The following is a 23,746-nucleotide window of genomic DNA, read 5'->3' as shown; positions in this document are numbered from 1 at the left end:
TTGTCCATAGATTGTATGTTCGTGCTCACTGAGTAGGAGCCATGGCAATCTATCTCCACTTGTCAATCACAACAACCAATCAGAGCTTGTGTATGTAAAAGAAGGCAAACTGCGTTTTTGCGCACGATGTGTTTTATGCCTCATTGGTTTTACGTGTCTCAGAGCTGGTGTGATGGCTAGTGGTGAAACTTTCTTTATCATCTGTTATACAGAAGTGTGCGGACACCCAACCATTTGCATTTTGAGCATCGGCTTCCACAACTAGTCGTTCTTTGCTGTTCTAATAACCCTCTGATCTTCTTAGCCGATAGAAATCACTAGATTTCAAAGTGTAGTTGTTGGGATTTTTGCTCGTTCAGCATTTGAAAATTAAGGTTCTAGAGGTAGCAAAGGGGCCGGGGGTGCCGTTCCAATTCATCCGAAAGGTGTTCAATAGGGTTCCACTACAAAACATCATATCTTTATGTTGGCTTTGTGCTCAGGCGAGTTTGGGTCTCCTAGTTCAAGTGAAGGGAAAATTTCATGCTACAAACTCCAGTGACATAGTATACAGCAGTGGTCCCCAACCTTTTCTGCGCCACGGACCGGATTAACGTCAGACAATATTTTCACGGACCGGCCTTTAAGGTGTGGCGGATAAATGCAACAAAATAAAATTATACGACCATAAAAACTGGTCTTTTCTAAATATAATAATTGTGAATCCACTGTGTTGTTTTTTGTTTATTTTGCTTGCTTGGGGGTTTCAATTTAGCGGTAATGTATTATTATGAGTCATAGACAGATGTGGCGGAGAGAATCCGGTAATTTTCCAAAATAAAACAATTCAGAATTAGATAATAAATAAAACGAAAATAATGTAAGTTATGTATACTTTCTGTGCGGCCCGGGACCAATTAGCCCACAGTGCCGGTCTGCGGAAAGGGGGTTAGGGACCACTGGTATACAGGACAACTATGTGCTAAAAGTGCCACGTGACCGAATAAAAGACGGTGTCCTGATCATTTTGACTTGCATATCATACAAGTCCTACACACAACGTTCCACACGTCACTCCAGAACAATCATAAATATAAAAATCGGTCCCTTATGTTAAGTCAATGAGTTAGATGGGCTATAATTCTGGAACACAGCCCTCATGAGTGGTTACAACTTGAAGAGTGTTGGAAAAAAATAAAGCCTGTAATAGAAAGAGATCCAACACATCATCAAGTGTTATTTCTCAAAGGGGCATCTGTGTTAAAAAACAAAACACAAATACAAATAAAAAAATTATATCTTTTTATACAGTGCAGCGTCAAACTGTAATTGCGGTGCATGGGGGCAGACAACTGAGCAAATGGAACTGAATGGAACAAACCCTCTTCCACCAAAGTTTGCACCTTAAGTCAAGGAAAAAGAAAGACTCCAAGGGGGTGCCAAAATATTCGTACTGGACGTTATCTCACACACACCTGCGTCTTTCTTGGGGCAAAGCAATTGTGTTGCTCTGATGGAGGTAAAAGTCGGTAGGCAGTTCCCACAGGTGCGGTTTGGACTCTGAAGGTTGGTACACCTGCAGAAAAAGGTTGATGGCGTCCTGTCTGTCGGCATCTTGGAGACGAATAAGCGTGTGTGTTAGTGTGTAGGAGGTGTGGGGGAAAGGGTAGAGAGAAAAACAAACATGTTAATGAAAGATTGAAAAATAGGACATTTCTTATCCAAGATCGGGGGTATGTGCAGCAAGTAATAGGGATCACAGTTCATCATTCTAGACGACTCGTGTGCATTCTTGCCTTGCGTTTTTTTTTTCCCTTTCCAACTTCATGCAGTGCTAACGGCTCCAGGACGTAATTAATACTTAAAATAGGATGCATGACGGCAAATAATTTCCTTGTTTCGCGTCTCACCCACTATTCATAGCTCAAATCCCCAAGGCAACAGCAGAATCTTGTATATTTAATAAAAAGAGATAACCATCAATGCTAAATACACACGTGTGTGCGTGCACAGCCTTAGCCATGAACATGCACGCTAACTCAGGGACCAGCGCTGGTCGAACGGATGCTGGTCCCTGACGCAAATGAGCAGACGTGTGGTTTCTGTCCATACATGATATATGACATTGGGGCGAGGATGAAACGTGCAAGGTGGAAGGTACTCTGACTGAGCACAAACATAAACCTAGCAAAGCAACAGTCATTTAAATATTCTACAGCTAGATTCGTACACAAGCTCGTTTAAGTCAAACGCATAACCAGTCGATCTTGTGCTGCTCGTTGAATCCATTAGTATTCCCCCTGAATGGTTCAGTATGTACAAGACAAACACCGTCATAACAAACAAAGCCCTCAAACAGGGAGGTCTTGAACTTAGCACAGTGCTATTAGTTTTAATTGCAACAATCTATTTTGGACCTGAAGCACTTTATAAACCTTCGACTTTTTTAATTTGTTCGATCCAGACCCACATATAAAAGAAATGACAGGTACAGGAACTTTTCAATATCTAGCCGCCTAAAGCAGAAAGGTATAATTTTGGGGCTTGGACAATACTTATGATGCTGTCTATGGTCAATTTCTTATGATGCAGCCTGATACTACAATCATTCAATTGGATTTTTTCTCTCATTAATCTAAACTCAGTAGCCTATAAAGTGAAAACAGAATTCAAGAAATTTCTATAAATTGATGAAAAAGAAAAACCTGAAATATCACGAGTTTTCAGACCCTTTGCAACAACACAACACTAAATGTAAGCTCAGGTGCCTCCTATTTATCTGGATCATTGCAGAGATGTTTCTACACCTTGACTGGAGTCTTCCTGTGGTAAAATAGATCGATTTGACATGATTTGGAAAGGCACACACATTAGTGCAAGCCATGAGGTCAAAGGAACCACCTGCAAAGCTCAGAGACAGTATTGTTCCAAAGAGAACAGTGGCCTCCAGAGCTGGTTGCCCCCCCAAACAGAGAAATCCGTGGAGAAGGGTCCTAGTAAGAAACGTGACCAAAAACCTGATGGTCACTCTGATTGAGCTCTGGAGATCCTGTGTGGAGATGGGACAAAGTTCCAGAAGGACAACCATTACTGCAGATCTCCACTGATCTAGGCTTTTAATTCAGAGTGGCTAGACGGAAGCCTCTCCTTAATGCAAAACAAATAGAGTTTGCAAAAAATAAAACAAAAGCACCCAAAGGACTCTTAGACTGAGAAACAAGATTCACTGGTCTGATGAAACCAACTTTGACATTTTTGGAATTCATTCTAAACATTATGTCTGAAGAAAACCAGTCACCATCTCCACAGTGAAGCATGATGGTGGCGGCATCATGCTGCGGGGATGTTTTTTTGCAGGAACTGAGAGACTGGTCAGAGTTGAGGAAAAGCTGAAGTACAGAGATATCCTCAATAAAAACACTTTAAAATGATAACAAATGACCTGAAAATGGCTGTCCAAAGGTCCAGGTGTGCAAAGTTTCTTGTGACATACCTAAAAAGACTTGAGGCTGTAATCGCTGCCAAAGGTGCTTCAACTAAGTACTGACTAAAGTCTCTGAATACTTGTGTACATATGATATTTCAGTTTTTTCTTTAACTTACAAGGATTTCTAGAATTCTGTTGTCACTGTCATAATGAGTACTGAGTAGATTTACAGGATATTAAAGGGAGGCAGGACGTTGCTAGAGTGCAGTAATGAGACTAAGGTCTAGCTGGCCATGTCGATTTCTGATCACTATATCCTGGAAGGATCTTCATAAAGAAGTCTATTGTAGATAGTGAGCCCAGTACATTCATTTCCATGATGAGCTGTTTGCTGTGAATCATGCAAAGTGTGTTGTGATGCATGGTGTCCAACTGAGAGGATGATAACCCATGTCTAAAGCGTCTGGAGTCCCATTAACCGCTAAGGGGAGGTGGTATCTTAGTGATATTGGGTATTAGACTTTGGATTAGTAAATTCAAATCCCAGCCACACCATGCTGCTGAGCAAGGACGTTAACCCCATAGCTGCTCAGCTGTATGAGATAAATGCGAGGGCGTCTGCCAAATGCTATAAATGTAAATGTCCAGAAAGCAGAGAAGTACAACCTCGGTTTGTCACATGCCAGGGTAAACGCGTAGCTTATTGGAAAACTCGTAGAAGTTAATTTTTGCCAACACTAATAGCATCTAATAGCATTAGGGACAGGAAAACTGTTACTATGCATAGTGTGAAACAGTCCTGTGGTTGCAGGATAGGAATGTTTTAAAAGTCGTGTTGACTTTGTAGGGTTTACCAAGAAATCTTGCCACAAGCCTAAACAACAGACCAACGACTTTGTGGGGGTCTGATCAAAAAGTCCAAGATGTTTTAACTGGCCAATAGGGGAAGTTTTTAACTGCAAAGACTCAATGAAGCAACCCAAGCCCTTCATGGGAGTGTTCCAGAGGGATTTTTACTGTAACTAGTGGTAATGGGGGCAGTATTTAGGTTTTAGCCCATGGGATGGACCAGGGGTATAAGGGCCTGAGGGCAAGACTCTGCTTGCCTACTGCTTAATCAAGGTGAGGTGAAACCTTTATGGGCATTTGAACAGGAAATGATGTTGTGACACCTATAGGCTATTTATAGACATTGCTGAGACTTGAGTTATATGTTCTGTTGTGCCAATTTCAACTCAGAAACTGGCCGTACAAGTTCAGCTCTTGGATTACCCCATAGTGACTCAATACTTGTAGGGAAAGCTAACTTTAGCCAGCTGAGCATGACCCGCTGATACAAATATAGTGATAATTTAGCAGACTACACCAAATTCGTTGTATTTCAAGGACAAGTCACAACCTGCTGGTTGGCTAGATACAAGAAGAAACTGAGCAGTATGTGGTTTGGCATTGGTATTAAAAAAACAAACAAAAAAAAAAAAAAACAACCATGCTATCAGAAGACACTCATGTGACTGCTAAACAGCTATCTGACATGAAATCACCCTTACTCCAAGGAAATAACACTGAGGAAATGGCCTTGTGGGTGGATAATGGGAAAGTCAACTCAAAGCTAAAGGATACAATGATGTACTACATTCCAGTCACTGACACAGATCAGATAGGAGGAGGATTGCGGAGGACAAAATAGATACCAAGACGATATAGTTCCATGCGGTGTGGATGTTGTCTGATGTATATGGGGATAGAAGAAAAAAATATTGCTGTATAGCGGAAATGTTTTCTGCAGATACTGTAATTCGCGTCAGCTACTTCTGGCCAGTGCTATGTAATTTTGTAATAATTTCAAAAGGACCCTGGATGTGAAATCTGCACAGTGCTAAAATAATTCTGTCTGAATAAGCAGACAAGAAAATAGGGAAGCTTATATTCCACACTCCTGAGGAGTGTGAAGGGGAAATAGGGAGAATTAGCAGTCAAGCACAGGTTCAGAGTAAAGTAATGAAAGGAAAGGAAAATGGGTGAAGATGCTCCGGTTACAATGACAGAAGACAGACCGCTTAGTCTGGGGGAGGGGGTGTTGTTTTCAACGACGGACGGGACATTGGTGTCCAGGCAATAGCACAGTACCTTTAAAGCTAAATAAGTATTCTATGTACCAAGTAGGCGCAGGTTTCACAAAGCAGATACAGTAACCACCTCACATTGTCGTTAAAAACACAAGATGCTCCGGTCATCATGGAAGCATCCAATTGGTTTTCGCCAATCTCGGGGTGTGCCTCAAGGGCTCACAGTAATCCGTAAACCGGTTTTCCTTGCTTGTAATGACTATTTTTTTCATTCCATGATGGCTGCCAAAGGAAAAGAAATGTATTTGGTCTCAGATACACTCACAAGGCCATTTACAAGACGGACATTGTGAGGAAAAGGTCAGCCACAACAGTTCCAAACATGGATGGTAAGCTTTGTCTGAAACCATTTCTTCCTAATTTTCCTGTAGAATTTGCAGAAACACACCATTCGCCTTAATTTACAACCCCAGGGAAATATGCACAAAAAAAAAAAAAAGAAATGCACAGAAAACCAGGGGTCATTTTATGAGGTTAATATGGATGCTTCTGCTAGAGTATGCGGGGGTGCAGCTGTGGCTGCAGTGAAAGGAGACTTGTTGAATTGTGATCATTGGATTTCTTTCGTTTCTGTATAACATTGATGGTTTTTATAGCCGTGGCGCCATAATGATTGCATTAAGAGGTGGATTGAGTCAGGTAAAACTCCACTGAAGAAATTATTAAGATGCTGGAAGAGGGGGGGGGGGGGGGGGGCAAAGCTTTCAAGTAGGGTCAGTGTATATCTGCCACCTCAAAACACCTCCGCAAATCATTCGGTATTGGTTTCTCCACCCTTTTTGCTATAATGCACTCCAATGTCTTCAGTGTTATGACTTAACTCGGTAATTGGTAATAACAAAGGGGAGAAAAAAAAATCAGTAATCATACTAATGCTTGGAGAAATATTAATAAACAAGAATTTGCTGCTCCCAGAGACCATTTCTCCTAATGTTTCATTAGAAACCGGTTTCATATTCATAGCCTGCATGCGCTTTTAAAGCAAAGAGATAATATAATAGTCGTCACTAATCGAGGGACTTGAAGCAAAAAAATTAAATAAAAAAAAGACTCTTCTGTATGTTGTTTTTCTGCTCTTCTCTAATTAGAAAGGGTCGAGAGTCAATGACGCCCAGTTGAAACCCACTAAAACTATTAGAACTTATTAATTATGATTACTCCACGCCCAGCGCTGTGGAATTCTGCGCTGCCGAAAAAGGGGAAATGAGATTTTGCATGAAGCCGCGTTGTCTCCGCGGACGAGCAGGAAGCCTGCTATGACGAATTGTTGCTTGGCGAGAGAGCTCTTATTACTTTCTTGATTGGGCTGAAGGGCAAAGCTGTATTTTAATATGGGGGTTTCAAGGAGTGCCAAAGAGCTCTGTAACCATGGAGAACAGACACGGGTTTGTTCCCATGGGAAACAAGAATGGCACATAATAACCAGAAGAGGCCTAATTAAAGAGGGGGCTGCCACATTAGGCAGAATGTTACTCCCGAACGATTAAGTAGGTCTAATAAAACTGGTACAATTAGACCACCATCTGAATGTTACCGTCGATTAAAATTCAGTTTTATTCGTTATGTTTAGAAAAGGTCAATGATTTCACAGAAATGGACAGTAAAAAGGAAAAAAATAAAAAACAGTACATATTAGCTCTTATTAGTGGTAAGCCATCAGGGTCAGCAAGGCCTTCAAAATCACTGACTTCCAGTTGTCCATGAAGTTGTTTATAGCTTGCTGCTGCAAGAAGTGTCTGTATACATTGGATTTTCTATCCATCAAATTTCAGCCGTCACATTATGTGTTGCGGGGGTCAACGGTATCTGCTCTAAGGCCTACAGAAATCAACACTGTGGACTCCTGGCTGCGTAAAATACAAAGAATCTGTTGCTTTAACCGAACAAATTGCAAATCGGAGTCACCGAGTCCATCTAGTAGGCGTCCAATCACGTCAGCATTTTCGTGTCCTTTGGTCGGAGAGAGCGCTAGTCAAAACTGTAAACCACACAAGTTCAAATATTTTCAAGTGGATATAAAAGCTGTTTTCTTTTCATTCCACAGAGGCTGACAAAGGAGAAGAAATTGATTTGGTCACAGTACAAGGACTTTTACTAAACGGACTTTTCAAGAAAAGCGGGACATCATAAGGAAAGTTGGGCCAGTTCAAAATAACTGTGCACGGGGTCATTTTATGTGGTTAGCAAGAGATGATGTATGCGGGCAGTGCAGCTGTGGCTGCAGTGAAAAGAGACTTGCTGAGTTGTGTGTATTGGGATTCTTGCTTTAGTAATGGCATTCTTTCACTTTAATAAATGGTTAAAAGGGGCGGAGCTTCGAATTAGGACCGGGGTATATCTGCTATCTCAAAACAAATCATTCGGTATTTAATGATGATTGGCTCATCTCCTATTTTTTTTTTTTACTTGTGGACTCTGATGTCACATGGCAGAGCTCCCACTTAGAATGCTTATAAAGTTGACTGGATTTTGTATAATAAAAGTGTTCTTTCTGCTCGTATCAGTTCAGTGTGTCAGCAGTACAGTCGCGCTTTCAAGCCGTAACACTATTCTCATAACGGGCGCATTATTTTACACAGGACGAAAACTGTATCGCTGCCTTCATGCCTAGTTTTATTAGCTCATATATTGCAAAGCAGATTGGATGAATAATATATTCTATTATGAATAAGCAATCAGAGTCTGTGGCGATCAGCTGATTACTCATGCTATATGTAAAACTCCAACACACCTCTGGTTCAGTGATAAATTCTGATACCTTTTATATGATAACCAGTCAGTGCCTTACAATTAAAACTATCTATTATAAGTGCGAACGTGATTTGCAACACATCCGTACGCGATTGGCTTTAATGTATGAATAGTCGAAAGGTCGGTACCTGAGAAAGCGTTGCTGTAGTAACGAGACAGGGTCTGCATGATGTCTTTGGAGTGCTGGGTCCATGGCGCAATCTTGCGGTAGGTCTTGACTCTGTGGACTAGCTGCGAACCTCCGTACTGCAGCGACAGCGTGTCCCCGTGATCTTCATACAGCTCCTCAAACAACCTGCTCAGCGAATTTAAAACAAATTTTATTTTTATTGAACTATATACACTCAGACAGTTCATTTTATTTTCGAAAACTATTATGAATTACGATATTAATTTGTCTAAATAATAATACATGAAGATTTCTTTAAACTGTAGTTGATACAGGAGCTTAGGACTGTGTGGTTGGAACTATGATGAATAGATATTCACACAGATGATGATGACGATGATGATGATGGGCTCTCTTAAAACTGGTTCCTTTTTGAGACCTCATTAGAGTTTAATTTAGAGGGACTCATTCATGATATTAAAATGTATATTCTAAATCTATTTATGTCTATAAAGCTGCTGGTGGTGCATGTTTGCAATACAAATCTAAATGAATTGAATTAATAAACAAATGATATTAATATATTTAAATATATATATTTATTTAAATTATATTATATATTACCGTATTTTTCGGACTATAAGCTGCTACTTTTTTCCCACGTTTTGAACCCCGTGGCTTAAACAATGAAGCGGCTAATTTATGGATTTTTCCTGGGTTTTTCCCGGTTTCACAAACTTCAAGCCAAAAAAAATGAGCCCCATAACATTAGACCAATGAAACTGCCGTACGGGTTCAGGTGAACCAATGAAAATCTTTATATTAAATCAGATGCGCTCCCACTGAATCGGGCCGCACCACATCATAAATATGGATGATGTTCCTCTGATGTTTGACCTGCCGCTCACTCGGACTGTCTACAGGAAATGCGAATCATTCGTCACGCTAAAAACAACCGGGCATGAAAACACACTTCACCTGTGTTCTGAGCTGCACGGCATCGGGAGAAAAGCTTCACCGATGGTGATTTTTAAACGCACGACGATGCCAAAAGATAAACTCCCGAGAGAAATAGTTGTGAAAGGAAGAAGGAAGACAGTGAACAATGACTTTCTTGGTAGGCTAATGTTTAGATACAAGCCGTGTAACAGACACTGGCTTTCATTAAAGCCTGTGTGAAGTTCATTAGTTTCAGTGTAGACACCTGCGGCTTATAGACAGGTGCGGCTTATTTATGTTCAAAATACAAATCTTTGTCAAATTCAGTGGGTGCGGCTTTTATTTGGGTGCGCTTAATAGTCCGGAAATTACGGTATATTATATTTTTATAACATTTTTAAATAAAGGCTTGGCGTTAGATTTTACCTGACGCAGTCCGTGTCAAACTGTAACTTGGGCTTGTCAATCATCCCGAGGGCATAAAGCTGATAGGCCAGAGCGCATTTTCCCACCATGAACTGGGCGGTGTTGGTGCGATCCAAGCAGTCCACACAATTAGTCCTCAAAACTCCAGTCTGTAAAGTAACGTGACGCCATAAACGATTTGTATGAACAGCACAACACAATAGATTACTTGCAAAAGCCTGTACTTTTCTCAAAATCCTTAAAATCCATCTCTTAAAAGTAAGAATTTGTGACAATGAGCCTCAGAATGACAAGTTTTTTTGGTCATTGTTCACAAACAAGATCAAAGTTTTAGTTAATATGACAACGCATGGATTTCCTCATTCACAAGATTTACCTTTGACCTATTTTAGAGTACTAGTTGCTCATTGGTTGATCGGGCGTACGCTTCCTTTCATTAGTGACATTCAAGATTCATTTGCACAATTCTTCAGTTGAAGACACATTTACAAAAAAAAATTTGAACAGAAATTTATGCTTGACAGATTCTGACAACTGGTTGAACCATTTCCCATTTAAAGACTTATGCAATGAACTGATGAGATATTTTGACCGTTCAGGTGAGAACCAGTATAATATATTTTGATCAACATGACAAACAACTGATAATGTAGGAAACAGCAGATAATTGTACCAAATGAATGTACCAAAGCATTTGCCTTTTTTTTTTAATTGCTTTTATGATGTGCACAAGTGACTATATGATTTGGAGGTTGAACAAGAGCAACTGAGGAAAAACTTCAAAAGGAACTGAATTAATATTTATATTAGGATTAAAGAGCCATGCTCAAGGGCCCAGCAGTGGCAAATTGGTGGTGCTTGGATTTAAATTCATACCCTTTTTAATCAGAATTCCAACATCCTAACTATTGAGCTACTAGATAAGTCTTTGTGGCATTTATTCAGATTACATCGGTGTGGTAACGCACAGAAAGTATTAAAAAATTAAGTTTCGCTTGCACCGATTTCCCGCACTTGTTTCAGTCGCATTTATTTTCTATGCATCGATAAATGAATAAATCCAAAAAATATTTGGATTTTTTACATTATATATAAATAAATTAATAATTAAAATCATATAATATGTATAATACAGTGTATCGCAGGGAAACGGAAAATTTGAGACCTAGGATTTGGCAACCCTGGGACGTCGGAAACTGTTTGCAAGCTCGTTTAGAATCCATCGGCATTAGTTATTAATTTGTAGTCATATAGTAATATATTATGCACATTTCCTGGTCCTCAGAAAAACACTGTCTAGCATGAAACTAGTCCGTGATGAAAAACAAGGTTGGGGATTATATACGATGGATTATATTATAGATCGCATGTGGAGATGCCGGCAATCCTGGCCAGTTAAGAGTTGTGTGTGTGTGTGTGTGTGTGTGTGTGTGTGTGTGTGTGTAAGCATCAGTTCACCTGGATTCTACCATGAGCAGTAACCAGTCCTCCCAAATCACCCCATCTGTGTATAGAGACAATGATGGTTTTAATGATACAAATTTTGCTAATCCACTCAACTCAAGATCTTAAAGGAAATATACACCTAGTGTTATAAAAAATTGCAAATATCATGTTATTGTACATTATATTGTATTGTTAAAATAGAAAGCAGTGCTGAGCAGAAACCAGGTCATATCAGGCACGGTGAAAGCCCTTTTATATCCCATTCTCTTTCATATGTCGATTTCAAAGAGCTCTCAGCGAACCGTGGGCTTGCTGCTGTGAAATGGATGATGCATGGGTAATAAAGGACTTGTCCCCACAAAATGGTCCAGTTCTGAATAAATAAATTATGAAGACCTTTCATTCGGATACTTTACTTTATCTTGAGACATTGACAGAAGAAGGTTAAAACTACGGAGGAGTGAAAGTACAGTGCGGGACAGTATTCAAGAGTTTTTTTCCTTACCTGTCGTCAGGCCGTAACATGTGACAGTGGAAATCGGATCTGTTGACGAAGAAGCCGGTCCTTTTTACTACGTTCTCAGCGATCATACTCAAGCGGTCCAGGACGTTACACAGTTTACTGCAAGTGGAGATGAGAAAGTTCTTTAGAGAACCATGAACAATGAAGAAGACTATTCATATTATAGGGGGAAATAACATGGGGGACATTTGGTGAAACAGGCAACAGTGGACATTTTATAAAGTGTACAGTTAAGTGAAAAAGTCCCCGTAATGTCGATTTTAGAATCGAGTTACAGCACGTCCTGTATTCCAGAATATAATGCAAAGGACACCATTTTTCTTTTACATTTAAATTAAAATCTTTAAAATTACTATTTTTTTTTTCTTCATTTTGTTCTAAAGGTATCCAAATCAACTGCACTGGCATTGATATTTTCTCATATGGATACACTCTTTATACAGATACTCTCTCCCTTTTAGATACTCATTTACATTTCATTGTTTAATGTTCATTTTTATTTTTCCCAACAAAGCAAAAGAGCGGGATGAAGGGAAAGCTTACAATTTACCCACCTGATATACAATTCTATAGCATTCCGGTATCTTCAATATACTGCATCGATATCTTCGTATTTTATATAATCCATACAAGGTAACAAATCCACAATAAATTAAATACCAAACAAAAAAACATGGCTATAAGCTATCATGGATACTCTCGCATCGATACTCTTTAATAGATACTCTCACATAGATACTCTCACATGGACTCTTTCTAATAGATACTCTTTCATGGATACTCTTGCAAGGACACTTTCTAATAGATACTCTCGCATGGATACTCTACATTTATATTACATTAGCGGCATTTAGCAGACGCCCTTATCCAGAGCGACGTACAAAAGTGCTTTGAGTCTCTAGCAATGAATAAATCTACACTGGTACGCCAGATTACAAACTTAATATAAATATAACTGTTGAACTCTACAAAGCAAACTTAGAAAGTGCTAATTTAAGTGTTTAGTAAGTACTCAAGCATGGACACTTTCTAATAGATACTTTTGCATTGATACTCTCACATGGACACTTTTTAATAGATACTCTCGCATGGATACTCTACATTTATATTACATTAGCAGCATTTAGCAGACCCCCTTATCCAGAGCGACGTACAAAAGTGCTTTGAGTCTCCAGCAATGAATAAATCACAGTGGTACGCCAGATTACAAACTTAATATAAATATACCGCATGGATACTCTTGCATATATACTCTCTCACACAAAGCTGCAGAGCTACAACACACCTCTTGGTATAGCGAGCCATGTCCCAGGCAATGTAATCGATGCAGTGCTCCGGGGGAAGAAACTGATTGAGGTTGATGATGGCTGGGAAGAGCTCCTCACTCAGGATTTTTTCATGTTTCCTCTTCTCTCGCTTCTGTGGAATTTTAGCGACAGGTCATCAACATGACAGCATGGAATTAAGACGCATTCGACAACATTGAATCTTTCCAGACAATGGCATTATTGTTCATTGGGTCTAAAAGCTCCAAAATCCTGTTTCATAATTTGAAAAAAAAAATTTTTTATCTAAATTTAATTCAATTACTTAAATGGAAAACAAGATTGGTGCACAATCACATTCAATTGGAATTTACATCCTGGTAATGCAGAACGCTTTGCAGAAAGTTCCAGCTTAAAGACATTTCTACAAATAATATTAATGAAAAGCTCTTTCAGTGTAGGCCACACCCCCTGTGTGCTAACAATGTAACGGTACACATATTCGTCCCAAACCATTTCATACGGGCCTTTCAGTTCGGTGCACGTGTGCCGACAGCAATTTCCGTGCAGAAAGTAATTAAAATATTGAAAAAAGTTCTGCACAAACGTATTAAACTGAGGACCACAAGTTTGTTTAGTCTCCGTCTCGCAATTGTATTATTTTATAATTAAACATGAAAAGATATACAACAATGCTAGTGGTATAAAAAACAAACTAGAGGTAGCGCAGTGTCACTATGGCTACCCGTTCCTTAGAACTCGGAAATACGATTTGTAGTACGCCGAAATACTCCGATTTGTTCTTGCACATCCGCGAAATCGTTGCCACTTCCAGTGTTTTTACGACAATCTAGCGAAATGGATTCTTTTGCGTTTTATGTCCAGCTTCAAGAATTTTTATTAAAAGGAGAAAATCCTCACAATTCCACATATGGAGAAAGTGAATGGATGAAGGATGTTTAAAAGTCTGCTAAAATAAGTAGAACAGTCAAGTAGATCATATTTTTTATATATTAAATGTAATAAAAATAAAAAATAAAAAAAATAAAAAAACGCTTGTATGGACATCTGTATTAACCAAACTCTAACATTTTTTTGTTATTTAATTTTATTTAATCAATTTAATTTGTGCCAATTTTAACGGTTACTCGATTTTATCAATATAATAAAATGTGTATTGAAATAATTTAATGTATTCTATTTTTTATTTTTTTTTATAAAATATTATTTGATATATTATTAAACCAAGCAGGCATTTTGTTACATTTCTTTCTCAATTTAAACTGTTCATGTTCACAAATGTTAATAGTAATAAACTGAGTTCATTTTAAATAAATAAATAAATAAATAAATAGCAATTTTCTGTTTTTTATTTCTTTCCCCCAACTGTACTGACATCGAAAATAACCACAACTCGAATCCCAAAACCGTAAACCCCAAAACCCAATCACTCATCTGACTCAGTGTTTCAGATGCGTTCTAGAACAGGATTAATACACATACAGAATTCATCTGGAAACCTTCTCCAGTGCAATGTATAGCCTTGATCTTTCACAGTGTTGCAGTCTTTGTGTCTTAGAGTTCAATAAACGCTATCCCTGGTACTTACAAATACTATATAGTGGAGCAAAGCACTGACTTGAAAACACACACACACACACACACACACACACACACACACACACACACACACACACACACACACACTTGTATTAATAGCTCTGGAGAGTGAACTGTTACAGTAGGAACATTTTATGCCAACCACAAAGAAACGTAGAAATCGGGTAATACACCTGAATGTACAAAAAAAACAAGAAAAACAAAGGTGAATGTGCCAATTTTGGCCGTGTGCTTTCATCTTAAACACACACACACACACACACACACACACACACACACACACACATTTCTAAAGGCTTGCATGCTTTCTGTGGGCTTTTTTATTCATTGGGCAAAAGGACTTTGTCCACTTGGGATACTCATCAGAGGCACATGGCCAACATGTGAACTGGTCTGTGTGTGTGTGTGTGTGTGTGTGTGTGTGTGTGTGTGTGTGTGTGTGTGTGTGTGTGTGTGATCAGCAGCAATTATTCCCTTGTTCCTTCAACCCTGTGAGTTACAACATGAGCAATGACAAATCCAAGAAGTGGTTTTACACCAAAGCGCGAACGTCTGTCTCGCTGAATATCGCTGTCTCGCAGGCTGATCCTATAAACGTATCAGTGTGTCCGTGTGCCCCGATTATCAGCACCAATAATGGAAGATACCCTCAATCACAGCGACTGTACGAGCCCTTTGATAGACAAAACGGAGGAAAAGAAAACAAAGCGGATACGAGCGCAAAAAGACGAGATGTAATAAAAAGATACACCTTGACGAGGTTGAGGATGATGATCGGAGAACCGAAGCGCTGCAGCATCTGGTCAAAGTGAAGCGCCGCGACCTGGGCGTACGGGTCGGCCTGGTCCACTGGAAGAGACAGATCCAAATAAGAAATGAAAAAAATGAATAAATGGATGAGAGCAGGGTTTTTTTTTTTTTTTTTTTGGAGTCAAATCTGATCATTTCTGATCATATTGATGCATGGATTGTAGGCTTGAGATAATGAAATGTCTAGTGTGTGTTTTGATTCAATTAAATTGTATAGCCCTTTTAAAAATGGGCATTGTCTCAAAAAAGCTTTAATTAGCTGTAATGCGGGAAGCATGAGACAAATAACCACCAGATACGATGCCCTGCATTAAAATTGCGAATTATAACTGCTTAGAACATGGTCATTTCCCAGTATTAACAATTACAAGCTGGCGGTGATGTCTGCAGTGCAAAACTGACTGAATGGATGACATTTCCATTAACCTAGATTTCTGCCTGATTTTTCCATTAACCTGATTTCTTCTCCAGTCCACCTTCATTTTATGTCCCAACACTGGTGCTACTAGTAGTAGACACTCCCCTGTCTGCATCAATGCAACTGAAGTAAAGTGTGTCTCCAGCTTTAAGTTCCTGGATCTCTAAAGATCTGTCCTTGCAAGGACAACACGTCCCCACCAAAGGAGATTTAAACTAGCTTCTAGCATCTCTTTCACAGTGTACACAAAAAAAGTGTCATCATCAAACATGTCCAACAGCCTCGTTTGACATTTTTCCCTTTTATATATCTAGTAATGGCTTATATTAGGAGCATAATGAAAAGAAAGGAAGACGGGATTATCGGCAAAGGAGAAAAAGGTATTTAAGGTCTTTTTGTGCTGTCACCTGAGGCGAGAATGCACCAGGAGGTGGGTAGCTAGTGTACCGGGTTTGGGGGACATGCTGTGTGCGGGTGTGTAAATGCATTCTAAGCATCACTCTGTTCAGGGGAAAAGATGGAAATGGGGAGGAAGGGATAAGAGGATTACTGGTGCCACATCAAAACACCTGTATCACACAGACACATGTACACAACCAACAAAATTTCAAATGAGGCTGGCGAAACTATTTCCAACTATTTCCTACCCTAGTGGGCCGCAGTAGGCACTTGCAGGGGTGGTACGATTCACCAGTTCTCATCTGTGCAAATGTTAACGATGTAATGCTTCGGTTTTCAAAAGTGTGCATTGGATAAACACAAGCGGCCGTATCATTTCTATCACATGGAATATAGATTAACATGGCAAAAGTATAGAGATGCATCTTGCTTGTGAAAGAGGCATCGCATTGCGTTGAATCAAATAGAAATTGGATCGCACTGCATCGTAAAAGGGGTCAATTGTATCGCATCGTATCAGTAGCTGCTTCGTATGTATCGTAGGTTATGCATCAAAATGTGAATCGCATCGGCCTCGTTTATGTTGATGCACTTGTAGTTCCATTTCAGACCACTAGGCTGAAATAATCAATTATAAGCTTATAGCTGTAAAATCGTACTTTTTTTAAAAATTATTTCTCATGGAATTTAAATGAGAATCTTATGAGAATTAATATTCGATGACAGTTCATATAGTACAAAATGCTGCAAAATATTTACATAAAAAAATTGTGTTCATTTGCAAAATTTTATAACGAATTATCTGGTACATTTGTACTATATGTCTTGGAAACTATGTCACAGTTCGTCTGGTGAATTTGATGTGAGGTATTTTTTTTTAGCTGCAAAAAGCTTTCATAATATTTTTTAGACCTGAAAATGGTCCGTTATGTAATATGTTGCTTTAATATGTTGCCAACATTCGAGAATTTTTCCTGCAATTTGCTCTGCTTTTGTTGCGAGAAAATATAAACTGTTGTTGTGCTGACTCGACAATACAGAAAATAAACACAAAATAAATTTTAAAAAAAATCAAAGATTTTTGGCCTTTGTGTGACTGAAAGAAAAAAAGCTTTTCCTTTCATTACTCATGATGAAGCATTCATGTATCAGCCATTCTTTTATATCAAAAAATATAACTTGCTATGCGACAAAGATGCAGAGGAACCCGAGATTTAGACATAATTCAGACATATTAATTAGAAAACCTATTGGTTTAGTCAAGCCTTTTGTGAATAGGTGTTTTTAAGAGTGTTTGAAGGAGCGTTCTTTCGCGTTCGTTGAAGGTGGAATGGCTGGATGCCTTATATCCCAGAGAGCCCTCATGTCTGTGCTTTCCTCTGGCCCCCCCTTTAATTTATAATGTCATAGGCAGTCGTTTACAGAGTCACCGTATTATCTAACAATAACAAAAGTATAAATAAAGTATATAATAAAAAACTAACAAAGCTCTCTCTCTTTCTATCTATCTGTTAATCTTTATGATCAGTGATCAGTGAGTAGTTGATATCCTCAACAATGATCAATCTGTAACAAATAAACTTTGTCTCACCCACATGAGAACGGGTTCCTCACAATGTTTCTTCCTAACTTTTAGGGCCAGCAAGGTTTTTTTTCTGCTGCTTCTGCTGCTGCACCACCACCAAGAGTACGTTTCGGTTAGAAAGAGTTTCTATCCAATCAGATTTTAGCATGACATAATTGATTTGACAGCGAAAACAAGGCGAAAACAATCAGTGTCGGCTTCTTGTTAGATTTAAAGTTCAACGCTGCTTGAAGAGCTTTCATGAAGTTATTGTTGATGCTTCTGCTAGAGATGATTTATGCGGGAGGTGCAGTTGTGGCTGCAGTGAAAGGAGACGTGTTAAAATGTGTTTATTGGGTTTCTTGCTTCAGTAATGACATTTATTCCAGAGATGAGGAATCAGGACAAAATATATACATAATGTAGATACTGTGCAAAGCACTTACATCTTATGGGGGGTTTGGGCATCATGGTGGAGATGTCCTGAGACCAGTAGAGAGGCACGGAGCCTCGGACCTGCACGTATGAGGAGTAGCTGCCTGCTGTGAACGACATTACTGAAGCATCGTGGATGATCTGCTCAGTCTCCACTTCGTTCGCCACGTCACCCTTTAAACAGATACAGACACATACACACAAACAATTATGCTTAAGAATGACCACGTATGCTGCGAAAGGATTCTAGGAAAAGTTTGTCTCTGAAATCTGGGTTCATATTTTGGGTCTAGAAACCAATCAAATAAATAAAAAAGTTTTTTTTCCTCAGTGCAAAAGATTTTTTCACAATGGTGAAAAATCTTTTGCAATGAGGAAAAAAAAACTTTATTTATTTGAAAAAACCCAGCTACAGATACAAGCGATTTTATTTTTAGCTGAAATTTTAACTACCGCAATTTTTTGAACAATTTTAGAACAACTAGCAGCCCTAGTCACTAGGATTCTCCCAATTCTCCTACTAGACATAAAATCTAGTATAACGTTTGAAGATCTCTTGAAGACTTGATGAAAAAGTATTTAAAGAGGCGATTTCACATATGACTTGACTTCACAGACTTGTCACATATACACTACAGCACAGTGAAACTCTTTCTTTGCATATAACATCTTGTTAAGAAGCTGGGATCAGATTACAGGGTCAGCCATTAAACAGCACCCCTGGAGCAGAAATAGTTTAGGGCCTTGCTTAAGGGTCACACAATAGCATCTTTGGAGATACTGGGGCTTGAAACTGATGTCAGATCAGTAATCCAGTGACTTAACCACTGATCTACTGCTTCCCTTTTTTGATTTCACAAAGATTTAAGCTGCATTTAATGTTAAATCCAATTTTCTTTTGTATTGTTTGTGTGTTAACCTCCCAGCAGAGATGATCAGTTACTCGACTAAGAAAATACAGTGGTAAGTTTCATGATTCGATGAACCTCCACAGCAAAATAACCCCTCTAAGAAACCCATTAACATTCCAATGTCTTGTGAATCTCGTGAAGACTATTTAATGCATTTTTCTAGAAATTTAAAAGATTTGTAGGAATGTAAAACATGTATAAAATAATTTTTCAAACATTTTTAAAATAATATTAATAATCATTCTTAAGAAATCGGCAGATCCAATTGTTTCCAATTATTTTGTAACTCTTCTCTTAAATGGGGCGCCAGTCATTCATGAGTTGGCTGTTAAATGTGTACCTCACAGTTGGCTCCCCTCTTCAAGAAGCGAGTCCCAGCAAAACGGCTGGACCTTCGAGCAATCAGAGTGACGTAAACCGGCCGGCCGTAGATCAACAATTCTGAAACCCAGAGTTAAGTGCATACACTTGCATGTAAAGGACATAGAATACATAAGTCCTGGGAAACCGCAGATCCTTCTCAGATCATTTAGCTTGTGCGAGTTTTAGATTTTTGTTCCCCTCAAATCAAGAGAGTCGATAAGGTCATGTATGCGAAGAGGGTGGAGAGCATTTGTGTGTGTGTATTGTTGAGATTGGAATGGCCGGACATCAATATGAATGGCCATGACTGTAAAACAATAGCTTGTCTGGCTACCTGGTCATCAATATGAATGCCAAATCAATATCAATATCCAAACATGTATAACAAGAGCCTTTAATGGTCAGCCATTCATTTCTATGCAGACTGTATGAATAGAGTTTGAATGGCCACCTGAGTTTAGCAGATGACTCTCAAACAGGGGGAGCAAGAAAAGAATCAGACATAGTCTCAGATAAATGTTTGTCGGAATCTTATATATCATGAAAATCTCCATAAAATTTGAAATATAAACTCAGGAGACATGTGGCTTTCAACCCAGTACTTTTCTGGATTGCTCCAGGACTGATTTCCTGTATTTCTGAGAAGCCGAAAGAAACTATATATATATAATAAAACAATTTTCGATGCAGGAAATGTATATTCAAGACACTTCATCATCTATATCTTATGTTTGAGCAATAATAACTTTGAATGATTGACAGTAAAGTTTAAAGTGTCTTCTTCCCAAAGATATTTAAATTGTGTATGGAGCCCACATTTCTCAGGAGGTGTTAAAATTTAGGTAGGTCATTTTCTGCTGAGAGTCCCAAAAGCGGTAACCAAGGCTTAACAGGTTAAGTGTATTTCTACCAACTAACTTTTATATGACCTTCTCTACCAATCAACAGTACAAAAAGCATTTCTGGGTCATGAATAAACATTTGCAGTTGACCAAATCAATATCTGAGTGAACCCAATTTTTCTCGGCAATTCCCTTTTTCTTACCCTTATCTAGTCATATGCTAAGTTCTCCCTACCAAAAAACTTGCAACTCCCCTTGCAACAGATACCAAAGTAAACCCAGCAAAGATGCATCATTGATCTGCTGCTCACGTTGCATTGGAGGATGATGTAATACACTTTCTATCAGCCCTCTTCCACATACATGAGCCCACAGATACTAAGGATTAGTTGGAGTCAAGGTGTTTGACAGGTGGAACAATGCATGTCTTGTTTTAATTGGTTCTAAGCCAATCAAATGGTTTATTGTAATAGTTCAAAATGGAAAATACGAACAATTTCTGTAATGACAAATTGATGCGGCTACAGTAAATACCTGCTATTTTAACACATTTTTTTCCCGCTGATTAAATTCTGCCAACGTCTGAAGATTTCAGACTCTTTCCTGCGGTGTGACTTTTACGACGAGCATCAAAACCAAGAGCCAATTGGAGCAGCGAAACCACAATTAACGCAACAATTTCAAACCAACTCGGAGAAAATGTCGAAATGGGTCAGGTGGACAGTACCGCAAGAAGAGAAATATATTGAGTTATTAAAGGAAAATTCATGTTTGTATAAAGTTTTAATTATCAATTCATGTCACAATCCAAATTTTTGTTCGCTCCTAGCTACCGTTAGCGAGAGAACGCGGGTATAAACTAGTCACGGTTTGCTGACGTAAAACTTCGGACGAGTCTTTGCCTTAATTTGTCAGTTTTTAATTGTCGTACAGTATGACATTACGACAACCGAGATCCACCGTCTGATACAGTTTAGAGATCATATTCGTGCAAACGGTCATATTCGTGCAAACGGAGGAGCACCAATCACAAAGGACTATTAAAGAAATCGCACAGCATTAGACGTAATGTGTTCCATGATGAGCAGGAAATTGTACACCTGGTTTTATCACTGTGGTCAGTTTCAGACAAGCACACACTCCATTTGTGTGTCTAAGCAGGAACTAACTGCCTAGTCCCAAGACTTAGTCATCCAGTTGCTATATAAAGTGGAAAGAAAGTCCTTTCTGTAATAATATTTAAAAAAAAATTGTCCCAGAATATTCTTCTACTTTTATTTCTTCTTTTGTCTGATCCCTTTAGGGGTCCCAACAGCAGATCATTCTTCTCCATACTACCAGGTCCTCTACATCTGCCTCTTTTAAACCAACCACCCACATGTCTTCCCTCACCACATTCATAAACCTCCTCCTTGGTCTTCCTCTTTTGTTCCTCCTTGGCAGCTTCATCCTCAGCATTCTCCTACCGATATACCCCATGTTTCTCCTCTGCACATGTCCAAACCATCTCAATCTCTCCTTCCTCACCATGTCCCCAAAACGTCCTACATGCGCTGTCCCTCTAATAAACTCATTTCTAATCTTGTCCATCGTCGTCACTCCCAATGAAAACCTCAACATCTTCAGCTCTGCTAACTTCATCTCCGCCTCCTGTCTTTTACTCAATGCCACTGTTTTTAAACCATACAACAGGTCTCACCACAGTCCTATAAACTTTCCCTTTCACTCTTGCAGATACATTCATTCATTCATCTTCTCCTGCTTACCCGTAATTCGGGTCGTGGGGGCAGCAGTCTAAACAGATTCCCCTGTGTCCAGGGATCGGGCTGTCAAGGCCCCCGCCTTCGACTGCTGCCCAATCCTCTCAGCACCGGTCCCTTACGGTCCCTCCTGCAAATTTCTTTACCAAGAGGAATTTAGTATTATTAAAAAAAAAAAATTATTTTTTTTATTTTTTTGGTGATTCTTTTAACGCGTAACCGAAGAGGACGGAAAATTGGCATCTCAAGCCCTCATTACTAACATTTCTCTCGAATCCTTGCTTTGTAACCTGTAAAGCCTCAAACATAAATATGTTTATTTACTGAAAAAAAAAATCCCGATCACTTTGAACCTTGGCCCCGGTCCACTATGTTAACGCCATTGAGAACATGCATATGCATATGCGCATGAGTACATTCGAATATGCAAAACGGCATACGAATAAACAATAAAAACATTGTGATTCGGCTCGATTTCACTCCGGAGAATTTTAATCTCTTTAAAGGAGCGGTCACGCTATGTTTATTCCACAATGTTTCTACTCGCTCCGTATGACTGACAATTGGCACAAAACCGACAAGAAAAAATAAATAAATAAAAAATTGCAAAGAAGTGTTACTGGTGCTCTAAGGGGTCACATTTCAGGTAAAAAAAAATCCTACTTTTATGGTTTAGTTGATATTTTTATGGGGAGCCTGGTGCACAATACAGTACATTTCAGCAAAAAAATAAAATAAAGCGTGTTAACTTGGAGGTTAAGAATGGACCTCACGTGTTTGCAGAAAAAAGGGGCGGGCTCAAATAGATGCAAAAAAAACCCCACCAAGGACTTTTGGGGGGGGGGCTAAAAAACAAAAAACAAAAAGAACAGCTCACAAAATAGACCGAAAAGAAAAGGGAAGGTCAAAGAGAGTGTTGTAAAAGCCAAGAAATAGTTACTATAATTATAAATTAAAGGTTGATTCATTCAAGAATTCCACATTTCAAATAAATCAGGTACGTAAACACACACACGCACGCACACACACGTGAGGATACTGGACTGGCCGCAGAATCCATGGATGATATACAGGAGCCAGTCAGGATGCACCATGTCCTTAACTTTCTCCAGCAGACGACCGTTCCACACGTATTTAGCGTAAGGTTCGTTCCTCAAGCCGTGCACCACTGGAAGAAAGACGCAATCGGATAGAATCAGAAGATTGAATCATTTAAGTGACTTGGTTCTTTGAATTGCGTTCATCAAAACGAACAAATCTTTTTTCGAGTCATTTAGTTCATTTTGTTCCTGTGATCAGAAATAAAAAATAATTTGTTACAGTTTCAATAGTTAAGTTAAGGACAAATTATGATAAACAGAATGATTAGCTTCACCTCTCATATCTTCTGGGCCATGTCTTTAGTTCTTTTGTTAAGTGACTCCAATAATCATTGGAACAATAATGTCTAGTTCTATTGCACTGTGTGTTTGGGAGTCATGTGACAACTGAATGAACGACTCGGATGAGATGGCTCATGAGATGAACTACACAATTCCGTTTCCTGTACATCATCTACTGAGATCTTGCAATGCTTTGCTCATGTACGTCGGTTAGAAAGTGAACGAATCACTCTTTCAGACGATTCGAG

General features: G+C 38.9%; 1 protein-coding gene and 1 long non-coding RNA gene across 3 annotated transcripts in view; one reads left to right on the top strand and one right to left on the bottom strand.

Annotated features, from left to right (window-relative positions):
* fig4a (FIG4 phosphoinositide 5-phosphatase a) overlaps positions 1 to 23,746 on the bottom strand; it is a 67,999-nt gene that overhangs the window by 27,194 nt on the left and 17,059 nt on the right. For both annotated transcript variants that reach the window (XM_083535021.1, XM_083535022.1), the window contains exons 8-17: positions 23,156 to 23,284; positions 19,492 to 19,592; positions 18,252 to 18,414; positions 15,366 to 15,463; positions 13,015 to 13,148; positions 11,712 to 11,828; positions 11,219 to 11,264; positions 9,761 to 9,909; positions 8,415 to 8,581; positions 1,455 to 1,593 (exon numbers count right to left, since the gene is read on the bottom strand). In XM_083535021.1, coding sequence (XP_083391147.1) covers positions 1,455 to 1,593; positions 8,415 to 8,581; positions 9,761 to 9,909; positions 11,219 to 11,264; positions 11,712 to 11,828; positions 13,015 to 13,148; positions 15,366 to 15,463; positions 18,252 to 18,414; positions 19,492 to 19,592; positions 23,156 to 23,284 — 1,243 coding nt within the window. The remainder of the gene's footprint in view (positions 1 to 1,454; positions 1,594 to 8,414; positions 8,582 to 9,760; positions 9,910 to 11,218; positions 11,265 to 11,711; positions 11,829 to 13,014; positions 13,149 to 15,365; positions 15,464 to 18,251; positions 18,415 to 19,491; positions 19,593 to 23,155; positions 23,285 to 23,746) is intronic.
* On the top strand, positions 16,919 to 22,855 carry LOC310722662. The gene is made up of 2 exons (XR_014532451.1): positions 16,919 to 21,067; positions 21,116 to 22,855. It is a non-coding gene; the product is annotated as an uncharacterized lncRNA (long non-coding RNA).

The sequence above is a fragment of the Silurus aristotelis genome (assembly GCF_946808225.1).
Source record: "Silurus aristotelis genome assembly, chromosome: 29".
NCBI classification, from domain to species: Eukaryota; Metazoa; Chordata; class Actinopteri; order Siluriformes; family Siluridae; genus Silurus; species Silurus aristotelis.
The sequence above is the reverse complement of the archived record's forward strand: the minus strand, read 5'-3'. Positions and strand labels throughout refer to the sequence as shown.